Here is a 17,810-nt window from a genome sequence, read left to right on the forward strand (position 1 = left end):
TAACCCTGCCTTTTGTGGTGTTGGTCTTGGTGTCCAAGTCTCTCTGAATACCCGCTTATGTGCACGGCACTGAGTCCGTATGATGAGGAACGAGAACAGCTATTATCAGTAGAACTATGCCGTTTGTCAGCAGAATTGACGGTACAAGAGCGGGAGCATAATACCACGGTTTGTAGTGAATGATGCCCCGAAAATAGAGCCCATCCCGCATGCAGAATACAGTTGTGCAATGTGACTTGAGCGTCATTTGACATGCAAACACATTACATGTATACGCATGTATGCACATTCTCACGCATGCGCACAAACACACACCTTGGACACCCTGTCGTGTTCTGGCTATGCGGACCCGTTGGGGCATTTAGCAAGTTCGGAGCAGTAGGGGCGATGTCGGGATAGGTCATGTGGCCTGCTGAAACGCCGACCGCAATTGCAAACGATGCGGAAGGAGCTGCGGTCGGTGTTGGTTGCTCTGGCTGAGCCATGGCTGCATTCAAACTATGGACAACGGCCGATGTCATGATGATGTCACACCCAGGATCACTCATACTCGTACTCCTGCCCATTGCTGAAGCGATGGTAGCGAACAAGCGCAGTATGTTAAACATAGCAACACACACATACACACACACGCGCGCGCGCGCGCGCGCGCGCGCACACACACACACACACACTGTGACACACACACACACACACATGTACAGTTGCGTGTCAATTATCCAGCACCCTCGGGACCGGACGCCGTTGGAAAAATTAGTATTCTCGACAACTGAAGCTACAAGACCATCTTCTGTTCACACATCAAAAGGACGGTAGAGCACAACTTCACCTGTGTTTGGATGCTGTGTTATTGGTATTATCCTGAGGCAGTCGCCGTGCTCATCTATAGACTGACTTATATGTAACATTGGATCAAGGCAATGTTCATCAGTGGTGCTCACTGTCCCGGCACATTCAAGTACAGTGGTCCCTCTATAATCCGGCACCATTTGTGCCACGAAAATCTGCTGGATTAGGGAGGGTGCTGGATTAACAAATCTGATTTACTGCTGCAATGTGCATGAAGAGGACATTTTGGCTACTGAAAATTGTGCTGGTTTATCGAGGGTGCTGGATTATAAAGTGCCGGATTAGAGAGGGACGACTGTACTTGAAGCTGGACTGTAATCTTGTGTAAATATACAATCTAAGAGCTGACAGTGCGCTGTTGGATAACCGACGTGCGTACATACCACTCCCCTCCCCTCCCCCTTCCCCCCCCCCCCCCCCACACACACACAACTATTGGCGCTGCAGCACTCGACAAAAACAGAACTTCAGCAGTAACTAAAATTATTAGACAACACAGCAAGAAGGGATTCATTTTCGCATTAGGGCATGGTTGTGACTAGATGGCATTGGACACTAATATGTAGCATCTACTTCTCATGAATGAGGTAGAGTTGGGCAGTTTACACATTGGACTTCACCGACATCTTCGCTTCATTTAACGAAACAAATTGAAGAACTCACTGCAAAATCACTACTAACCAACGGAAAAGAAAGAGCGTTTATGAACTCAGTACACTTGATTAGTCTGCAGTCTTTTGTACCATATCAAAATCTAATGTGGATTGAACTAGTTGGGCAACATCCTATTATAGAAGAGTGCAATCCTATTATAGAAGAGTGCAATCCTATTATAGAAGAGTGCAATTGAAAAACGACTACAAATAAATAGGCATAGAATAGAGAGATGTCTCTAGTTTGCTTCTTCGTGGCCAAACCTATTAATGATTACTAGATATCAATAGTTCAACTCGTATCTCTCTGAACAGCCAGTAGCTAGTGATGCCATGGGGCAGCCAATTACCCAGGCTGAGCAAGGCTGAGCCGCGGCAAGGCTTACAAGCAGTGCCACTACATACCACCCATTGTTGAAAGGGAAGTCAAATACGCACACTCGCCACCCGCGTACGGCAACATGTGTTGCTGCTAATAAGATAAGAGCATGCCAGCTGCTTGATGCATGAAAAGATCCTGCCTTTTCCATACACAACAAAAGATCTGGCCTTTTCAATACACAACATGAAACATGAAACATGAAACATGCTTAGTACTGAAAAGTCTATGAGTTGATAGTATTGAAGTGAACTTTGATCTGAACCTACACCAGGAGCAGAGTGAGCGAGCAAGTGCGTACACATGAGAGAGAGGGGGGGGGGGGGAAATAGACACAGAGGCAGAGAGACAGACGGGAAGGGTGACAGACAGAGGCAGAGAGACAGGGGCAGAGAGGGGAGAGAGACAGAGACAGACAGAAAGCCAGAGGTACAGAGACAGGGAAAGACAGAGCCGGACAGAAAGCCAGAGACAGAGAGGAGCACACACTAGGGCTGAAACTTGGGCAAGACCGCAGCTGCACTGACTCATTCCTTTGGCTTGGCCATGGCCAGGCATGGAACACCTAGGTATGAAGAAAATTGACGGATCTACGAGGACAAAACAAAGCAAACAAAAGTGAGAATTAAGTACAGTGATCCTTGTCTGTACTTGATGATGGCCTAGTGCCGAAACGTTGCACTGCATCAAAGCTGGCCCGGATCTTCAGAGCCTTTTGGATGGATGTGTCCACTGGTCTCTAATTCAAAGACAAAACAGTACGTTTTAATGGTGTACTAGCTGTAGTGTATGTGCTGATGATCCACTCCTGGACATTTCTTACGTCATCATTATTGTATTGACGTCACACCATGCGCAGATCATTTTAGTATGTCTGCCTTTTCGTATTGACACACGAGTCTCCTTGTTCTTGTTCCGTTAACATAATTTACTTGCAATTGTAGTTGGTCTTCTTCTAGTCTCCATGTAATCGATCATAGAATAAACCGAACCCCGTCTCTAGCTGAGACACTACACTAGCTGTGCTAGTACTTGTTAGCAACAATCCGAACTAGCGCACACACTGCACTGCATTGCTTTGTACTGCATTCAAGACTGACGACATGCGCTTAGTTTTGCTGCGTAATCACAAATGGCACCAGCCCGTTTTGCTGAAAAGAAAAACAAATCTTGCTTGCCCTGTTGTGCTCTTCCAGTCAACGGATCGTGCTTCAGCAGTGTTTCTTTTCCCACCATCCCCCCTATCGAACTTATTCACACCATCATTATAATTGTCGTACCCACTAATCGGGTCCACTCTCACAACTGGTATATCTAGCTATTTGCTGCGGCTCTGCGTTGCGCTATATTACGTCCATTTAGCATTGCAGCTCTACGTTGAGCTAACAGCAGCTCTACTTTGAGCTAACCGTAGCTCTACTTTGAGCTAACCGCAGCTCTACTTTGAGCTAACAGCAGCTCTACCTTGAGCTAACAGCAGCTCTACTTTGAGCTAACAGCAGCTCTACTTTGAGCTAACCGCAGCTCTACTTTGAGCTAACCGCAGCTCTACTTTGAGCTAACACCAGCTCTGCTCTGAGCTAACTGCAGCTCTGCTCTGAGCTAACAGCAGCTCTACTTTGAGCTTCAAACCAGTTGTTTCGAAACCAGCCCTCCTCAATCCAAAGATGCCTCTTTGTTGACTTATTTATGTGAGGGATGGGGCTAATGTATTTTTTGCCAAAGTCTAGAAACAGTGCAACCATCTCTCATGGTCTACCTTGGTCCACTGATGAGTACCCATACATACATGCACTCAAACGTTTGGTGACAACTAATCCACTACCTAGTGAAGCAACAAGCAAGTTCACCAAACATGATGTTCTGCTTGGGTGATGAGTGTGTCACTCGCCATATCTGGAAACCAGTTTGCCAGAGCCAGTGCAAACAAGCCAGGCACAGTGCTACTCACTGAAACCCGATCAAGTGAGTCAGCTATGCACCTTGCACCAGTGACCAGCCCAGTGTAGGTAGGGCTAGGGCTGCACAGCGCCTGGCGTGTACTTGACACACACACACACTTGGATTTCATTAAGCAGTACAGTGTATGCTTGCATGCATGAAAATCCTGTACGCACACAGCTGCACTTTCTTTTTTTTTTAATTACTGAGCCAGCACCACACTAGCCTGGAGCAGTGTGTGCCAGATATGTATAGACACGTAGTCATAGACGCGTATGTATAAACACATGCGCATCTGCACCTCAGTCACATTTTTTTTTAAAGGTGTTGACTGTACGACTCATATTTTATCTCAAGAGCTCGACGTGCCAATTCTTCCACTCCATTTCCAGTTCTAGCAGCTGATACCCAGAGCGTCGAAATAACAGAGACATGTACATGGAACTTCTCGATCAGGCGAAAGAACATATTCTAACAGGAGCATGGCAGGCGCTGAGCTGAATTGACGGCATCGCGATGATGTTTGACTTAGACGCTGGGCCATTGCTTGTCTTGTCCTCCGGTTAAAACTCCTGGGAATAGAAAAACCCTGAGAGGCCTCTTGCCCTCTCTGCCGTACCTCTCAGGTGTTTACCCACGTCAACCATGAAAGTGCAATCGCTAGAAGAAGAAATTTCCGGAATCCGATTCAATGATAAAATGATAACCGCAATCAATAAGACAAGTTATCAAATTATTGTCTCCTCGCCGTTTGTTTAAATGATAAGACATACTTAGTATGCATTGCGGCGGAGGGGAGGAAATAAGATAATTCTTCCTTGTACGCCTTGTTGATTTCCCTCTACATCATTGATGTTTTAAAATTGTCCACCCCATCCGTATGTCTTTTTCCTTCTCCTTTTCGCCAACACCCCCCCCCCCCCCCTCCACACACACCCACTCCACCAACCAGAGTAGCAGTTTCCACCGGGCAGTAAAAATAAACATTGCTTGTTCACACCAAGAAAACCCGGCCAGTGCTTTTCACCATGCAACGCCGTGACTATAGTACTTACCAAACAGGCAAAGTAGTGGATGTGTAGCACCAGTAGAGACAGGAACAAGCACCACATGGTCACTTCTGTGTCAGCCAGTTCCAGCACATCCACGCCAAACGCTATGGCTGGAAGCAGGATGAGAATGTTCAGTGGGGCATAGCGGCGACTGCACATCTGAGCCACAATCAAACGTGTCTGCAGGTACACACACAAGAAAACAAAAACATCTATTTTACCTGTGCATAATATTACAGGACACTGCAGTCCGTCAGCGTGAGGGAACTGAACTAGCTAAGAGTTGCTGTCCCATTTTTTATGAAAGATTTTCTGCACAAGCTGCGAATCGGTGAAAACCAAGAGATAAAATCTAACAGACCAGCCAGTATTTATTTACTCATAACGTCTTCATCTCCCAAATGGTCTCGGCATCCCTGCAAATAACTGACTTTCCATTTTGAATTTCCAGGCGTGGCCCATGTTCACGGTGAGCGTAGTGGAAACGTGTTTTGACAACCAATGTCCACTAAAACGTGTTTTGACAACCAATGTCCACTAAAACGTGTTTTGACAACCAAGGTTCACTAAAACGTGTTTTGACAACCAAGGTTCACTATGTACTTCAAGTAGATACTTATGGAAGTGCACGTATGGTAAGAACACACAAACACTGCAGATGAGGATCCAGATGCGAATATGTGAGATGAGCTGTAGGAAGCAAGTAAGTGTACGTGCAGGGCCGTGGCACCCGGTCCGGCAAAGGCCATGGCCGGACCTTATTTTCAAAACGTTGTCCAACCCAATTTGTGCAAAACGGTGTTTTTTGTGCTGTTGTTACGGCCTTGAGGCGTTTCAGCAGTTGGGTGTGATTCTAGGGACAGTGGTTCAACCCAATGCTACTAGGCAGATGTGAAAATATAGAGCTACGGTGCAATATACAACTTCTTACGCCAGTGCAGTAATTGTAAGTAGAGGATAGGTGTCCCGGATCACCCACCAAAACATGTCCACGTGTTTGCTGTTTAGTGGGCAAATACAACATCTCAGGAGAATGACTATGTACGCATGCGACGCTTTACCGTAATGTTAGAGAAGATCAGGGCCCACGAGTAGAAGAACAGGCGAGTGTGGTAAACAGCAACATTATTCTTGCCAACAATGTGCCAGCCAATGAAGATAGCTGACGACATGAAGAACGGAACACCGGGCTGGAAGGCAGTGGACCAATGGAGCTGCTTCTTGACCACTGGGTTGGTTTTATCCTTGGAAGCACTGCAGATAGTCAAAAGAAAAGTCATGCCACACGTGCTAAAATAGTTCAAAAGGTTTTTAAGCTTTGTCAGACATAGTGGGGCGGTTCAAGACAATTACTAAGGAACAAAGGTAACCAGGATCAAATGCTGATTGGAAGCAAAAGGATTTCCCCCAAATATGCTGCAACCCTACATTGTAAGTTCATTGGGAAAATATGAAAGTGGCACACTAGAGAATTGTGGTTGTAGATTGCCACCTGTGTCCACATGAGACCACCTTCGTTACACGAACGAGACAGCACGGAGTATTGTCACGAGCCGCCTAAGTCGAAACTGAATGATGGGCCCTAAATATTATGTAAGCAATTGCCGACTTTGTCCAGCGGCCTTTCGTGGGGATTGCGAGCATGCATATTCGATGCGTGCACATACCACATGACCAAAGGATCATGGATGAGTGGCAGGTAAAAACATCTATCACATGAGTGGCGTAACAACGCCTGCTAGAGCCAGGCAATACCAAGACGTTCAGGGTATGGGTAATACGACAATCACGTGGGGATCTTCAAAGGTACTAGTACCATGCATATATCCTGCATCATGGTACACATCACGTAGAGCTGTTCATGTATGTGAACATGGCCAGCATAGCGAGCGCCCATGAGCATAGGGCTCTCTCGGTATCCTGTTCTTTTCAATCAGTCAGGGATCATGCAAACTGCCAGAAAAACGAAAAAATGCCAACCCCACTTGCTTGTCATAAGATTTGCTCTACCCATCCAAGCTATGGGACCAGGCCAAGCCTAGAACGCGCCGACAGACTTTTCACTCAGCAGGCAGTCCACAACCCATTCTGTTCTTTCGGGCACTATATTTTGGCAACAAAATTAAAGATTCGCAAGTTTTCCTCGATCTAAGTTAGGTTGGACACATTTTGGCTGCTGAGTGCAGAACCATAGGCTCTCCACTAAGCCTGCGGAGACTCAGTTACTACGTTGGCATTGGCTCACAGAGGCCAATCAGCATCCCATGTCATGAGTCGCAACACACTGAGTAAGACAAGTGTCCTAAAAGAAGTGTACATCGTTAGTAGCATACTGAGGACGGGCACAGGACTTACAGGTAAATATTTCTCAGCGTACACGGTATGGAGAAGATGAAGACGCTGACTGCAGGCAAGAAACAAATGGTAAAAAAAAGCATGAGTCAACATGGTCCTTCAGTTCTTTCATTATTAGAATGGCCATACGAATCTGTGTAATGCTGCGTGTGGGCCCTTAGGGCCAGACATAACAACATTTCCCCAAGCAATCATAGTATTGTAAGAGTTGAATGTGAAGCGAGGCACAACACTCTAGTCTATGTTTTGAAGAGAAAATCCACTGTTAACTCAAGATATGTAACTGGTATGCTGTTCCTTCTGTCCCCTGCGCTAGAGAAATATATGACGGGTCTGTTTCTCAATCATGGTCAAAGACCATCCCACTATGCATGCCTGCTCACAGCAGACTCACACTGGTTGTCTGCATGGCAGACTCAAACTGGAAATCTTGCAGACTCCTAACCTTCTCCTCACATTATGCCACACACAAGCATTGAAGCATACCAATAACGGAGAGAAGGAATGTCTCTGGAGTATTGAGTCCGGTGACACTCTCGACAAAATCCAGCACTCTATCATTAGTGAGAAACTGCAAAAAGAATAAGCACTGGGCCAACTGCAGAGGAAACACAGACCGACACGCAAATACACACATACACACAAAGGCATGTATGCAAGCACACCCACCCACATACGCGCGCGCACGCACACACATTGTTGCAACGAATGATTGATGGATACAGCATTGTCACCAGGAAATGCAATCGGAACCTGTGAAATATCACATGCAATGCACAACTTGGATAGTAACAGCACATAATACAAACATAGTACTGATAATGTGAAATGCACCTACGGTAGGGTTAACACAGCCATGAGAAATAGTGCTGAAAAGCCCTTCACAGAGCATAGGCAGCTTTCCTGCTAAGACTAAGACTTTGAAAGATACAACATGCAGTAAAGCAAGTAAAGTAAATTATCGTGTCCGTTCCCAAAGGGAACTCACGACGGCCGCTAGCACCCGGTAAACCCTAGCGGCAGATGCAGCGCCTAACGGTGGGGGTGAGTGGCTAAGTGTCACAACCACTGGCACAAGTGCCGAGAAACCCCATTAGCCGCATCCGTGTACCCCTTGTGCCTGGCCACAAGTTCCCAACATGCAAGTACCATGGCAAAATGCATACCAAATAACCTGGGCTACGTCAAGTTGTCAATCATCTCTATCATTGAGTGTCATTTTGGATGTTTTCGTGAGCACCTGTGCCCTCCTTGATGTCTGAGTCGCTAGATACGACGACCTCCACACCGTCGTTGCCATACTGATTGAGTAGGGAGAGCTCAGCGCCCGTACCCAACATTTCAGCACCTTGAAATTGAATTGTTACAAACCTCTCGACCTTCCATATGACACCCGTGGAAAGCTGCGTATCTCAGGAATCGAGTGACAATTCCTGTCTCCGCACCCCAAAATGTTGTTTGGAAATTTCGCTTTGAAACGTAGTGTTGAAATGCCGGAGAGTTTTAGATGAATTGTCGGATAAGAGTTCAAGAACACACGATTCTCACAACTCACCAGCATGCTGGCATCATAGGTCCATGGTAAGTACAACACGCCAGTCAAATATACTCACCAGCATGCTGGCATCATAGGTCCATGGTAAGTACAACACGCCAGTCAAATATTTCTCCCAGTGGCTCATGTAGAATCCCAGTACGGTGACGAAGAACAGAGTGAAGAGCTCGTACGGAGGTGACTGTGACGGCGGGTGGTTGGCGAACATCGACGGAATGCTGAGCACGATGGCAGATACCGACAAACTGTCCAGGCCATGGTCCATTAGCTCCCCTGAGCAGCAAGAAGCGTGCACACACACACACACACACACACACACACACACACACACACACACACACACACACACACACACTGACTTATGTGGTATTTACGTGCTGGAAAGCGGCTGCATTAGTACGCCATTCTTGATATGGGCCGCGATCAGCTAAAACATGTCTTTGGGGTTTCGTAAAAAAGTTGGGAAATGACGAAATGAAAAAAATGTTTTTTTGGAGCGTGTTCACTCTGCACTTCATTCAAATGATCCATGATGATTGTGGCGATCATCTTCTCAAATTTTGTTCAAACACTTGTTTGGCGGTCTAGTTCAAGTAGCTGGCGAGCAAAGACTGACAATGTCCGCATCTAGTGATACTAGAGCAGCTCGCAGGGCCAGACGATCTCTGTGCATGGCCCAGGTTTGTTCAGGTGTCTGCAAGTCAGTGGCGGCGGGTCTGCAGAGCGACGCTGACAATTTGTTGGGATCTCAGTGATGTTGATATCGACAACGAAGCTGAATCGTCCCCGTCATCTCCAGTAGCAAAGAGACACAAGTTGTGGGCTAGTACATAATCATTAGGCGGCGAACCGGCTGCCTTACGACGTTACTTGCGTTCAGCTCTCATGAGTCGTCTGACGCAGTCTCGGAAACGCAGGCGACGATCGAAAGTGTCACTGCCAGAATCGAAAAAGCATGCAAGTGCAACGCCGCCCAGAGCATCGTGTTGCTTTCCAGGAAGAACTTGGGCCATGCCTTTGAACTAATGTCGTTGACATGCTCAAGTCGGTGTCAACATCTTTAGTTCCGTTGTATTGTGCTCCGCCACAAAAGCCACTAAGTGATAGTTTGTCTCTTTGTGTCAGACTGTGCGAAAACTGTCATTTTCTATTTCAAAGTACATATTTTGAAAGCGGTGTTTGGGGCACTTGTAGACTATTTTTCTGCCCTGTATCACCTTCAAGAGGTCAAGTAAGGTCCCAAGAACTGTTTTCTGGAGGAAAACAAAATTTGAAAAATTTCACTCTAAGACATGTTTCAGCTGGTTGTGGCCCATATATGTCTCTGAAATAGCTCCGAACAGCTGTGTAGAAATACGCAACAGTGAACCTCACACTGAAATGATCTCGTGCATTCACAGATCCGCACACCGCACACTGCCATACCTAAGGGAGAGCTAGTACCAGTCCGTCTTGCTTGCATACCATCTGACCCGTCCAGTGTATGCGCAAGGAAATGAGCTACAGCACCGTACAGCCAGACCCAGGATGGAACAGAGACATTGATCATGAGCGGCTGGATAACGGTGACAGCTGGGTCGTAGTAGGTCAGGAGGATTAAGTGGCTGAGACCGATCATGAAGCCCCAGAACGTCATCGAGTTGGCCGATACATTCATTGGTACAAAGTACTGCAGAGGACACAACAGAGTTGAGACTGGATGGGCTGTTGATGCAAATAAGTGCACCACTGCTAATACTGTCACTATGCTAAGCGAATTCTATACAGCCCGAGTGCTGACCAATGACATGCACCGCGCAGTACATACACCTGGAGGTCCCTGTGTTCAGCTAGTTTATCAGACACAACTGGACAAAAACAAAGAAGAGAGCATCTGTCTCGATTGAAAATGTTAGCCTGATTCCTTGGTACTTACATGTAGGAAAGTTCCCCACCAAGGCTTCATCACATACTTAGCTAGGGGTGACGTATCGACGGAGCTATACTGAATTCCAGACAGGAACACACAGAAAGTCACACAACAATATAATGTGCGGTTCTCAACTTACAGGGTTACACCCAACAGTTCACTGTGAAAAACAAGGTGATACTGCCATGCATTGCCATGGCTGGCTATAATCGCCCTCACCTCCTCCTTGATTGGCCTTGGCCATGAGTGTGTGCGTAATAATAATAATAATTGCAGACAGCTTCACGTCCTGCTGAGACGAACAGATGCACATGAAACCAAGTCTACTCGATGAACTTGGTCCGGTCAGCAAAGCATACTGTACAAAGGATTTCAAACAACCATCCATCCATTTTATACTGATTGATCTGAAAGGATAGTTTCAATACATGTAGTGCAATAAAAATTGGAAGAAAGCTGTACACTCCAAGACACTCACTATGAATACTACATGCAGTACCAGTTTTACTTCGCTTTGATTGGGTAATGAAAAGACAATTTTCCCTGGAGCAGAGACCAGCCAATACAAGTAGCGAAAGAGCTACTGATAAATTTCATGCGACAGTTTGCACATTCCTGTTACCCTCTAGCAGCCAGTATAGAGTAAAACATGTGAAGGCGACCGCTCTGACCGCTCTGACCGCTCTGACCGCTCTGACCACTCTGACCGCTCTGACCGCTCTGACCGCTCTGACCACTCTGATAAGGCAAACACCTGTCCCAGAGGACCACTGCACTACCAGGACCAAGGGATGTTACTTCCAGTCAAACGACCCTGGGTAACAAGACCATCTGTACGCAGGGACCCCATTGTGAAGGTCGCTTGCGTGGTTGGCTCAGACAGTTTTATGTGCGCGCCCGCGCGTGAAGCTTGAAGCGCTCTGGAATATTCTTACATACTGCATTCAGGCAACCAGGGAATATGGTAAGATGTTTAGTTATTGCACTATCATTTTTCTCAGCTGATGGGTTGTGTGAAACACGCTGGTTGGGTTCACACCTACTCGGGATAGTGTTAGTCAGTGCTATCTGATCAGCTGGGCTCCTGGTCGGTGTCCGTGCTATTTGGCGCTGTTGTACTAGCGAGTACTGCGGCGAACTCTGGTTGTTGTCTGCACCTTCTTGGGCGCTCCATTCCTGGAGTCGACACGCTGTATGCTGGTTGAAGGGGCGATTTTTGGCTTTGACAGGACTGTTGCCATTGCCTTCTGTTTTTTTGTTGGTTTTGTTTCAGTGGATCAGGTAGTGCTGACGAACACTATCCCGAGTAAGTGTGAACCCAACCAGCGTGATTCACACAACCCATCAGCTGAGAAAATGATAGCACAATAGGAGTTTGTTGGAAGCTAGTGCTATTTTGACTGCCTACCTTTTTGTTATAGTTCTTGTACTAGCTCTTTGGCGCAACTCAGACCATCATGCAGCCTGTGTACGTTTTCATTACAATTTTCCGCCAATATGCTGTATAAATTGACATCGTTGTGCTTCGTCACACTATCACCATGACTGTACTGATTGGAGAAGTAATGGTACGAAAGGTCTCATCAGATTTTCAACTGGCTTCGTCTCTTTGTGTGCTAATATGTTTCCCTCCGACTAAGTCTATTATTATTTAATTTTACAATTAATATTACACAGGTCGTTCAGTACAAACGTCGCTGAAAACACCATCGAGAACTGACCTTGTATGATTTGAGCCCGTCCATGAACTCATCGCTATAGTAGCGATAGTTGAACAGTGCACTTGCCATCGCAAGATTTAGGCACTCACGTTCACTACACCAAGATTCTTCAGTCGCAAGCAGTCACAGGTGCAGAGAGATTGCCAATCAAAAACCAACTTTCAACCTCTAGTAGCTCTACTACTAGACACTTCGATAACTATCCTTGCTTGCTAGCTTCCCCTACGGTGGTGTGTTCAGAAAAACGAGAATCAAACGTAGGTCTACTACTAGTATCCGGGCGATTTACAATCAACAGACTAGCGGTCGATAATAATTTATGTCGTTTATAGTAATTATACTTCTCTACAAACCGTGCACAACTGATTTCATCACGGTAAAACATCGACGATGACCGTCGACCGTTACGCAACAGACGTGGACTGGACCAGTACGTGGAGACTGGAGGCGTGATCCTGATTATGACCTCGAAATGTTGAGAGTATTGTTCACACACTTAGCTACTAAGCTACACTGCCGGCCGCGTCTCGCGACGGTGATCATGATTGATGGTGATCATGGTGATGCTGACAATGCGCCTACACTACAGACTACAGACTACAGACTACAGTACACTGTACAGTCATGTAATATTCAGTCATACTAGTACTATACTAGTAGTATAGTCATTGATTTGTACTGCAAAGAATCCAGTCTCCATGACTAAAAAAAGTGAACCAAAAAAAAAACGTCGACTCCGATATCCGGCCGGCCTGGTGTACATGTAGTGGCATTTATCGCCATTTTGTGCCACCATTTTGACCGTTCACTGACATGACACCATGCATGTAGTAGATCTACCCAGAGAGTCGTAAAATACCGGTATTTTACGACTCCCTGGATCTACCATTAATATTTTTGTTAGATTGACAGCATGAAACAAGGTGGAGGACACTGTGTTCGGAAACTTTTGCTGTGCAGTGAAGCCGAGACCCGTACCTAGGTCGGTGGAGCACATCAGACCCCGTCACCACGTCCACGATTCATGCCTGAGATTCTGCACCGCTGCTTTGCATGTCATGATTGGAAGCTGTGGCCATAGTAAAAAAAGCACAGTGTGAGTGACCTGACTGGAATTCCGAACTTTTCCGTTTGAGAAATTTTTTTTTCCTTGAAATTAATCCTTGCTGGGTTTTTTTCATCTAAATGTCTCGCTATTATCTGCTGAGGTGATTTCTTCCCTCGTCGATTTCTCTCCTGCTTTTATACCTCGATATTTAGGTACTTGTTTCCCTTCTTCCCATGCTTCATCTTCCACTCTCCTCTCCCCCATTTCCCCATTTTTCTTGCGATATTTATGTGGGAGACTTCCGTGATAAGCATCCATTTGCTTTTGGAGAATCCTTTTAAATAAATACAATACAATACAAAATACCTTACTTTTTTTTTTTTACTTCGAAGTACAATGATCACAGCTCACAGGCAAAGACAAAAAATTGCATAGTGGGAGCATAGTGATGGTGAGGCTTTTTGCCCTCAGTCGACCTGAGGTCTCGACGTCAAGGGGACATAAAACGCACCAGAAAAAGAAAAGAAAAAATGAAAGGAGTGACAGGTACATGACGGAAATGTTAGGAGGCGAGACAGTACATTAGAAGGAGGGGAAGGATAAGACAGACAGTGCTAGGAGGAGAAGGAGAGAAAAGAAGAACAGACGTTATTGGGAATAGTATGTGGAGCGGAATTTGGAAGCCATGGGGTGAGGCAGATACGATGCTGATAATTAGAGATGGTCATGTGCCCATGACCAGTCGTTGGTCTTCAAATAGCGGTTGGCTGCAACTTTGAAGTGTTGCAAGTTCTTGGTGCAGAAAGGACCAGAGAAGACTTCGGTGGGCAGCTGGTTCCAGACGGGGACAACTGCGTGAGGGTAGGCTCGACACAGGTTGTTTCGGGAACGGACTGGAAGTTCATTGGCCAGTTGGTGTGCGTGAGCATTGCATCTCTGGAATGTACTACGGGTGGAGTGGACTGTTCGGTGTTGGGGCTGCTGGGGTGGCAGCATCCCCTGTAGAAGGGGATGCGCATCCGGACAATGCATCTTGTACAGGAGGCAAAGTGCTGCAACCATCCGACGAAGAGCAAGACTCGGCAGCCAACACATTGGGGCGATGGCACGGATGGCCCGGGCTTGCACACGGTCGAGTCTTGCAAGATGGGATGGGACCGCTCCCATCCAGACAATAGGGCAGTACTCCATCACTGGGCGCACAAAAGCATTGTAGGCTTGGATGCGACCGGGCACGTCTAGGAGGTGGAAAGCCTTACGCAAAGCGCCAAGTCGCTGTGTTGCCCGGAGGGCTACGGTACGAAGGTGGCGCCGGAAGGTAAGCTGACCATCGAAACTGATGCCCAAGATGTTGAGCTCCTCTTGTTCCGTCACATTTGATCCGTTGAAGTCAATCTGTGGCATGTCCCATTGGGTGCGGTGGAAGCTGACAGTCAGTGCCTGGGATTTGGCTGGTTCAAATTTTAGTCTATTCTTGACCCCAGCGGGAGATGTTGTTGACTGCTAGCTGGAGGGCTTGGCAGGTATCTTCTTGGGTGGTGGGGGTGATGTTGGCATACAGCGTAGTGTCGTCTGCGAACGAGGCTAGGTCAGCACCGGCTGGTACGTGGTCCTCGCAGTCGTTCACGTACATGAGGAAGAGAGTCGGACCCAGAATACTGCCCTGGGGGACTCCAGCCTGAATTGGGAGCCTTGAGGATGTCTGGCCACAAATGACCACTTGAAGGTAGCGTTCACTGAGGTAGCTGCTGAGCCACTGGTGCAGTTGCCCACGCAGGCCGTATACGTCGGACTTGTGTAGCACACCGGGGTGTGATACGCGATCAAACGCACCGGCGATGTCAATGGTGAGTATGCGTGCTGCGCCTTTCTCCCCGGCTGTATGCAGCCACTGGTGGTGGAGGCTGGTAAGGAGGTCGGCTGCACTATGACCATGGCGAAATCCAAACTGTCTGGTGGAGAAGACGTTGTTCGACTCGAGGAAATTTGTGATTGTTCTGTTGATGATTGTCTCCATCACCTTGGACAGAATCCACAAGAGCGAAACTGGGCGGAAATTGGAGGGTAGAGACTTTGATTTCCGTTTGAATATAGGGACTATGTTGGCAATCTTCCATGTCTTGGGCTGTATCCCAGTTTGGAAGCATTGGGTGAACAGTATGGAAAGCGGTTGCGCCAGTTCAGCAGAGCAGGTTCTCAACACTCGTGCCAGTATCCTATCCGGCCCGGTTGCCTTTGATGGGTTGAGCTGGCGAAGGGTGCGTTCTACAGCAGCGGCGCGGAAACGGACGTCCGAAAGAGCCTGGTCAGTTCGAGGTTTGACATATGGGAATGGGGCTGACAGGTCATCTTGGCCGAGACTGCATTTGCTTGCAAAATAGCGGGCCATGCATTCTGCATTGTCTGCGCTGGCTGTGTACGCACGTCCATCGGGATCACGTAATGTCGGAACAGATTGACTGCGCCCATTGCCAGAGGCACGCTTGACGGTGCGCCACCAGTCACTGGGTGGCAGCTGCTTTGAGGTCTTTTCTGTCTCAGTTTCGCCATGAAAGGACTCTTGGCAGTTTTGAGATGGGCAATCGTTGAGAGCCGTGCATCTTGGTAGGCTGATTGCCGATCGTTGTCAGACTGGTCGTCTCTCAGGCACCTCCATGCACGTCGTTTCCTCACTGTGGCAGCAGTGCACTCAGGGGTCCACCATGGAGGATCTGATGCTCAGGTTTTCAGAATTTTAGAGGGGATGAATCTTTTCATACACTACAACCTTCCGCGGTTGGCAGAGCCCCGGTCACTGCGGACCATCTGAACCATAATTATGGTTGTCGCACCCGGTTCTGACCCTCATTATGCTAGGGGGGTAGGAGACTACTCCTGACGTCCGTCTTGTATTCTTCGCTCCTTTCTTTCCTGGTGGTCATGCGGCCACTGAAACCTCAACTTGTATAAAAAAAAACTTCTTTTTCTTCCAACTTCTGCCCATGGCGTCCTTCTCTCAGCTCGTCAGCTGTCAACAGTTTTTTGTCATCACCATGACACTGTCGCGAGAAGGTGCTCTCTGTACTGTAGACAGGGTTGGTGATGTCCCGATGTGGCCATGGCCCAGGCCTTCACCACGTCGGAACACCCCGTCTACACGTTGGTCACGTCAACTACTTATGTTTGTAAATCACTTCGTTGTTGATCCAGTGTTAGGTTATAATAATCTACCATGTACTAGTAGCAGGGAGTCGTATATACCCGGGTATACGACTCCCTGCTACAGTAGGCCTAGGCCTAGGCCTACTACGCCTACGGTCTACTGTACTACAATTGTAGTGTAGGGTCCATGATCCAGTATTCGGCATTATAACTTGAGACTGTTCGCGCATCAGAGCATTAGAAAGGAACAAAAAGAGCATTATGATTGTGAGGTTTGAGCGGCATAACGAGTTTCATAGTGAATAATAATTATAGGGAAATCCCAGGGTTTTGGCAACAATCAGCTACCGTCATCATCACGAGGTGCAATGCATTGTACTATTTTGTAGTATTACATGTATTTGTACTGGCACATGACTGTAGACACGTAGGCACGTACAAGTAACACCGGTTGAATACTTAGGGTGCGTTCTTAAATCCTCTCGGAAAAGTTGGAGACTCTCCGAAAAGTTCGAGAGCTGTTCTTATATCCTCTCCGACTTTTAGGAGGCTCTCCAAAGCTCTCCAAGCTCTCCAAGCTTCAGAGGTGGTTGAAACTTGGAGATTCCCGCGGTTTGGGATCAGCGCATGCGAACTACGACTAAAAGCCACGTGTTCATCATAAGTGTACGCATTTCCCTTTTCGCATACGCACATACATTCATCACTCAAGATCGCGGCCCCTTTGACGCTTCATTTTGCTTGACATGTGCAAAATATCTCCGAATTCTTCGAGACCCGTTCTTGAGTAATCCCAGTTTCTTCGACTTCTCTTTTCTTCTTCTTCTAGAAGCTAGAGAATATAAGAACGCACCCTAAGCTTTAGCACTAATGCTACACTGTACACATGATTGTACATTTACCTGGCCACATACTATACTGTAATTGCTACGTAAAGACGTTATGTTGTTGGTTGATAGCATGAAACAAGGTGGAGGACACCGTGTTCGCAAACAGTGACCTTGTTTCATGCTGTCAACCAATAACATGTGTGAACTAAAACAAGGTTTATCCCAAAGACGTTATGTAGCGATGTAGTCAGGTAAATGTATACAAGCCATGTATGAAGCATGCCCAACCGAGGCAGTTACACAAATCCGGAGATATGATTTACCAGGTTTCTTTTAGAATAATGGAGAGCTATGGAGGAGACGCACGCGAAGTGAAT

The 17,810-nt window shown here is 47.0% G+C and overlaps 1 protein-coding gene across 1 annotated transcript; it reads right to left on the reverse strand.

Annotated features, from left to right (window-relative positions):
* Window positions 1-1,481: 1,481 nt before the first annotated feature.
* Window positions 1,482-12,750, reverse strand: LOC135805887 (ethanolaminephosphotransferase 1-like). Its single transcript, XM_065320006.1, has 9 exons — window positions 12,415-12,750; window positions 10,700-10,768; window positions 10,210-10,453; window positions 8,843-9,057; window positions 7,716-7,827; window positions 7,230-7,278; window positions 5,936-6,128; window positions 4,878-5,054; window positions 1,482-2,471 (listed from the first exon to the last, which is right to left on the reverse strand). Exons 1-9 carry the CDS (start codon window positions 12,481-12,483, stop codon window positions 2,409-2,411), a joined length of 1,191 nt encoding a protein of 396 aa, XP_065176078.1. The 5' UTR covers window positions 12,484-12,750; the 3' UTR covers window positions 1,482-2,408.
* Between the last annotated feature and the right edge of the window lie 5,060 nt (window positions 12,751-17,810).

The sequence above is a fragment of the Sycon ciliatum genome, chromosome 1, assembly GCF_964019385.1.
Source record: "Sycon ciliatum chromosome 1, ocSycCili1.1, whole genome shotgun sequence".
NCBI classification, from domain to species: domain Eukaryota; kingdom Metazoa; phylum Porifera; class Calcarea; order Leucosolenida; family Sycettidae; genus Sycon; species Sycon ciliatum.

Coding starts and splice junctions, on each gene's coding strand:
- LOC135805887 (XM_065320006.1), bottom strand. CDS start 12,483: ATGGCAAGTGCACTGTTCAACTATCGCTACTATAGCGATGAGTTCATG. Junction 7,828..8,842: donor CCTATGATGCCAGCATGCTG/GTGAGTATATTT, acceptor TTTCCTCTGCAG/TTGGCCCAGTGCTTATTCTT. Junction 6,129..7,229: donor ACGCTGAGAAATATTTACCT/GTAAGTCCTGTG, acceptor GACTATCTGCAG/TGCTTCCAAGGATAAAACCA.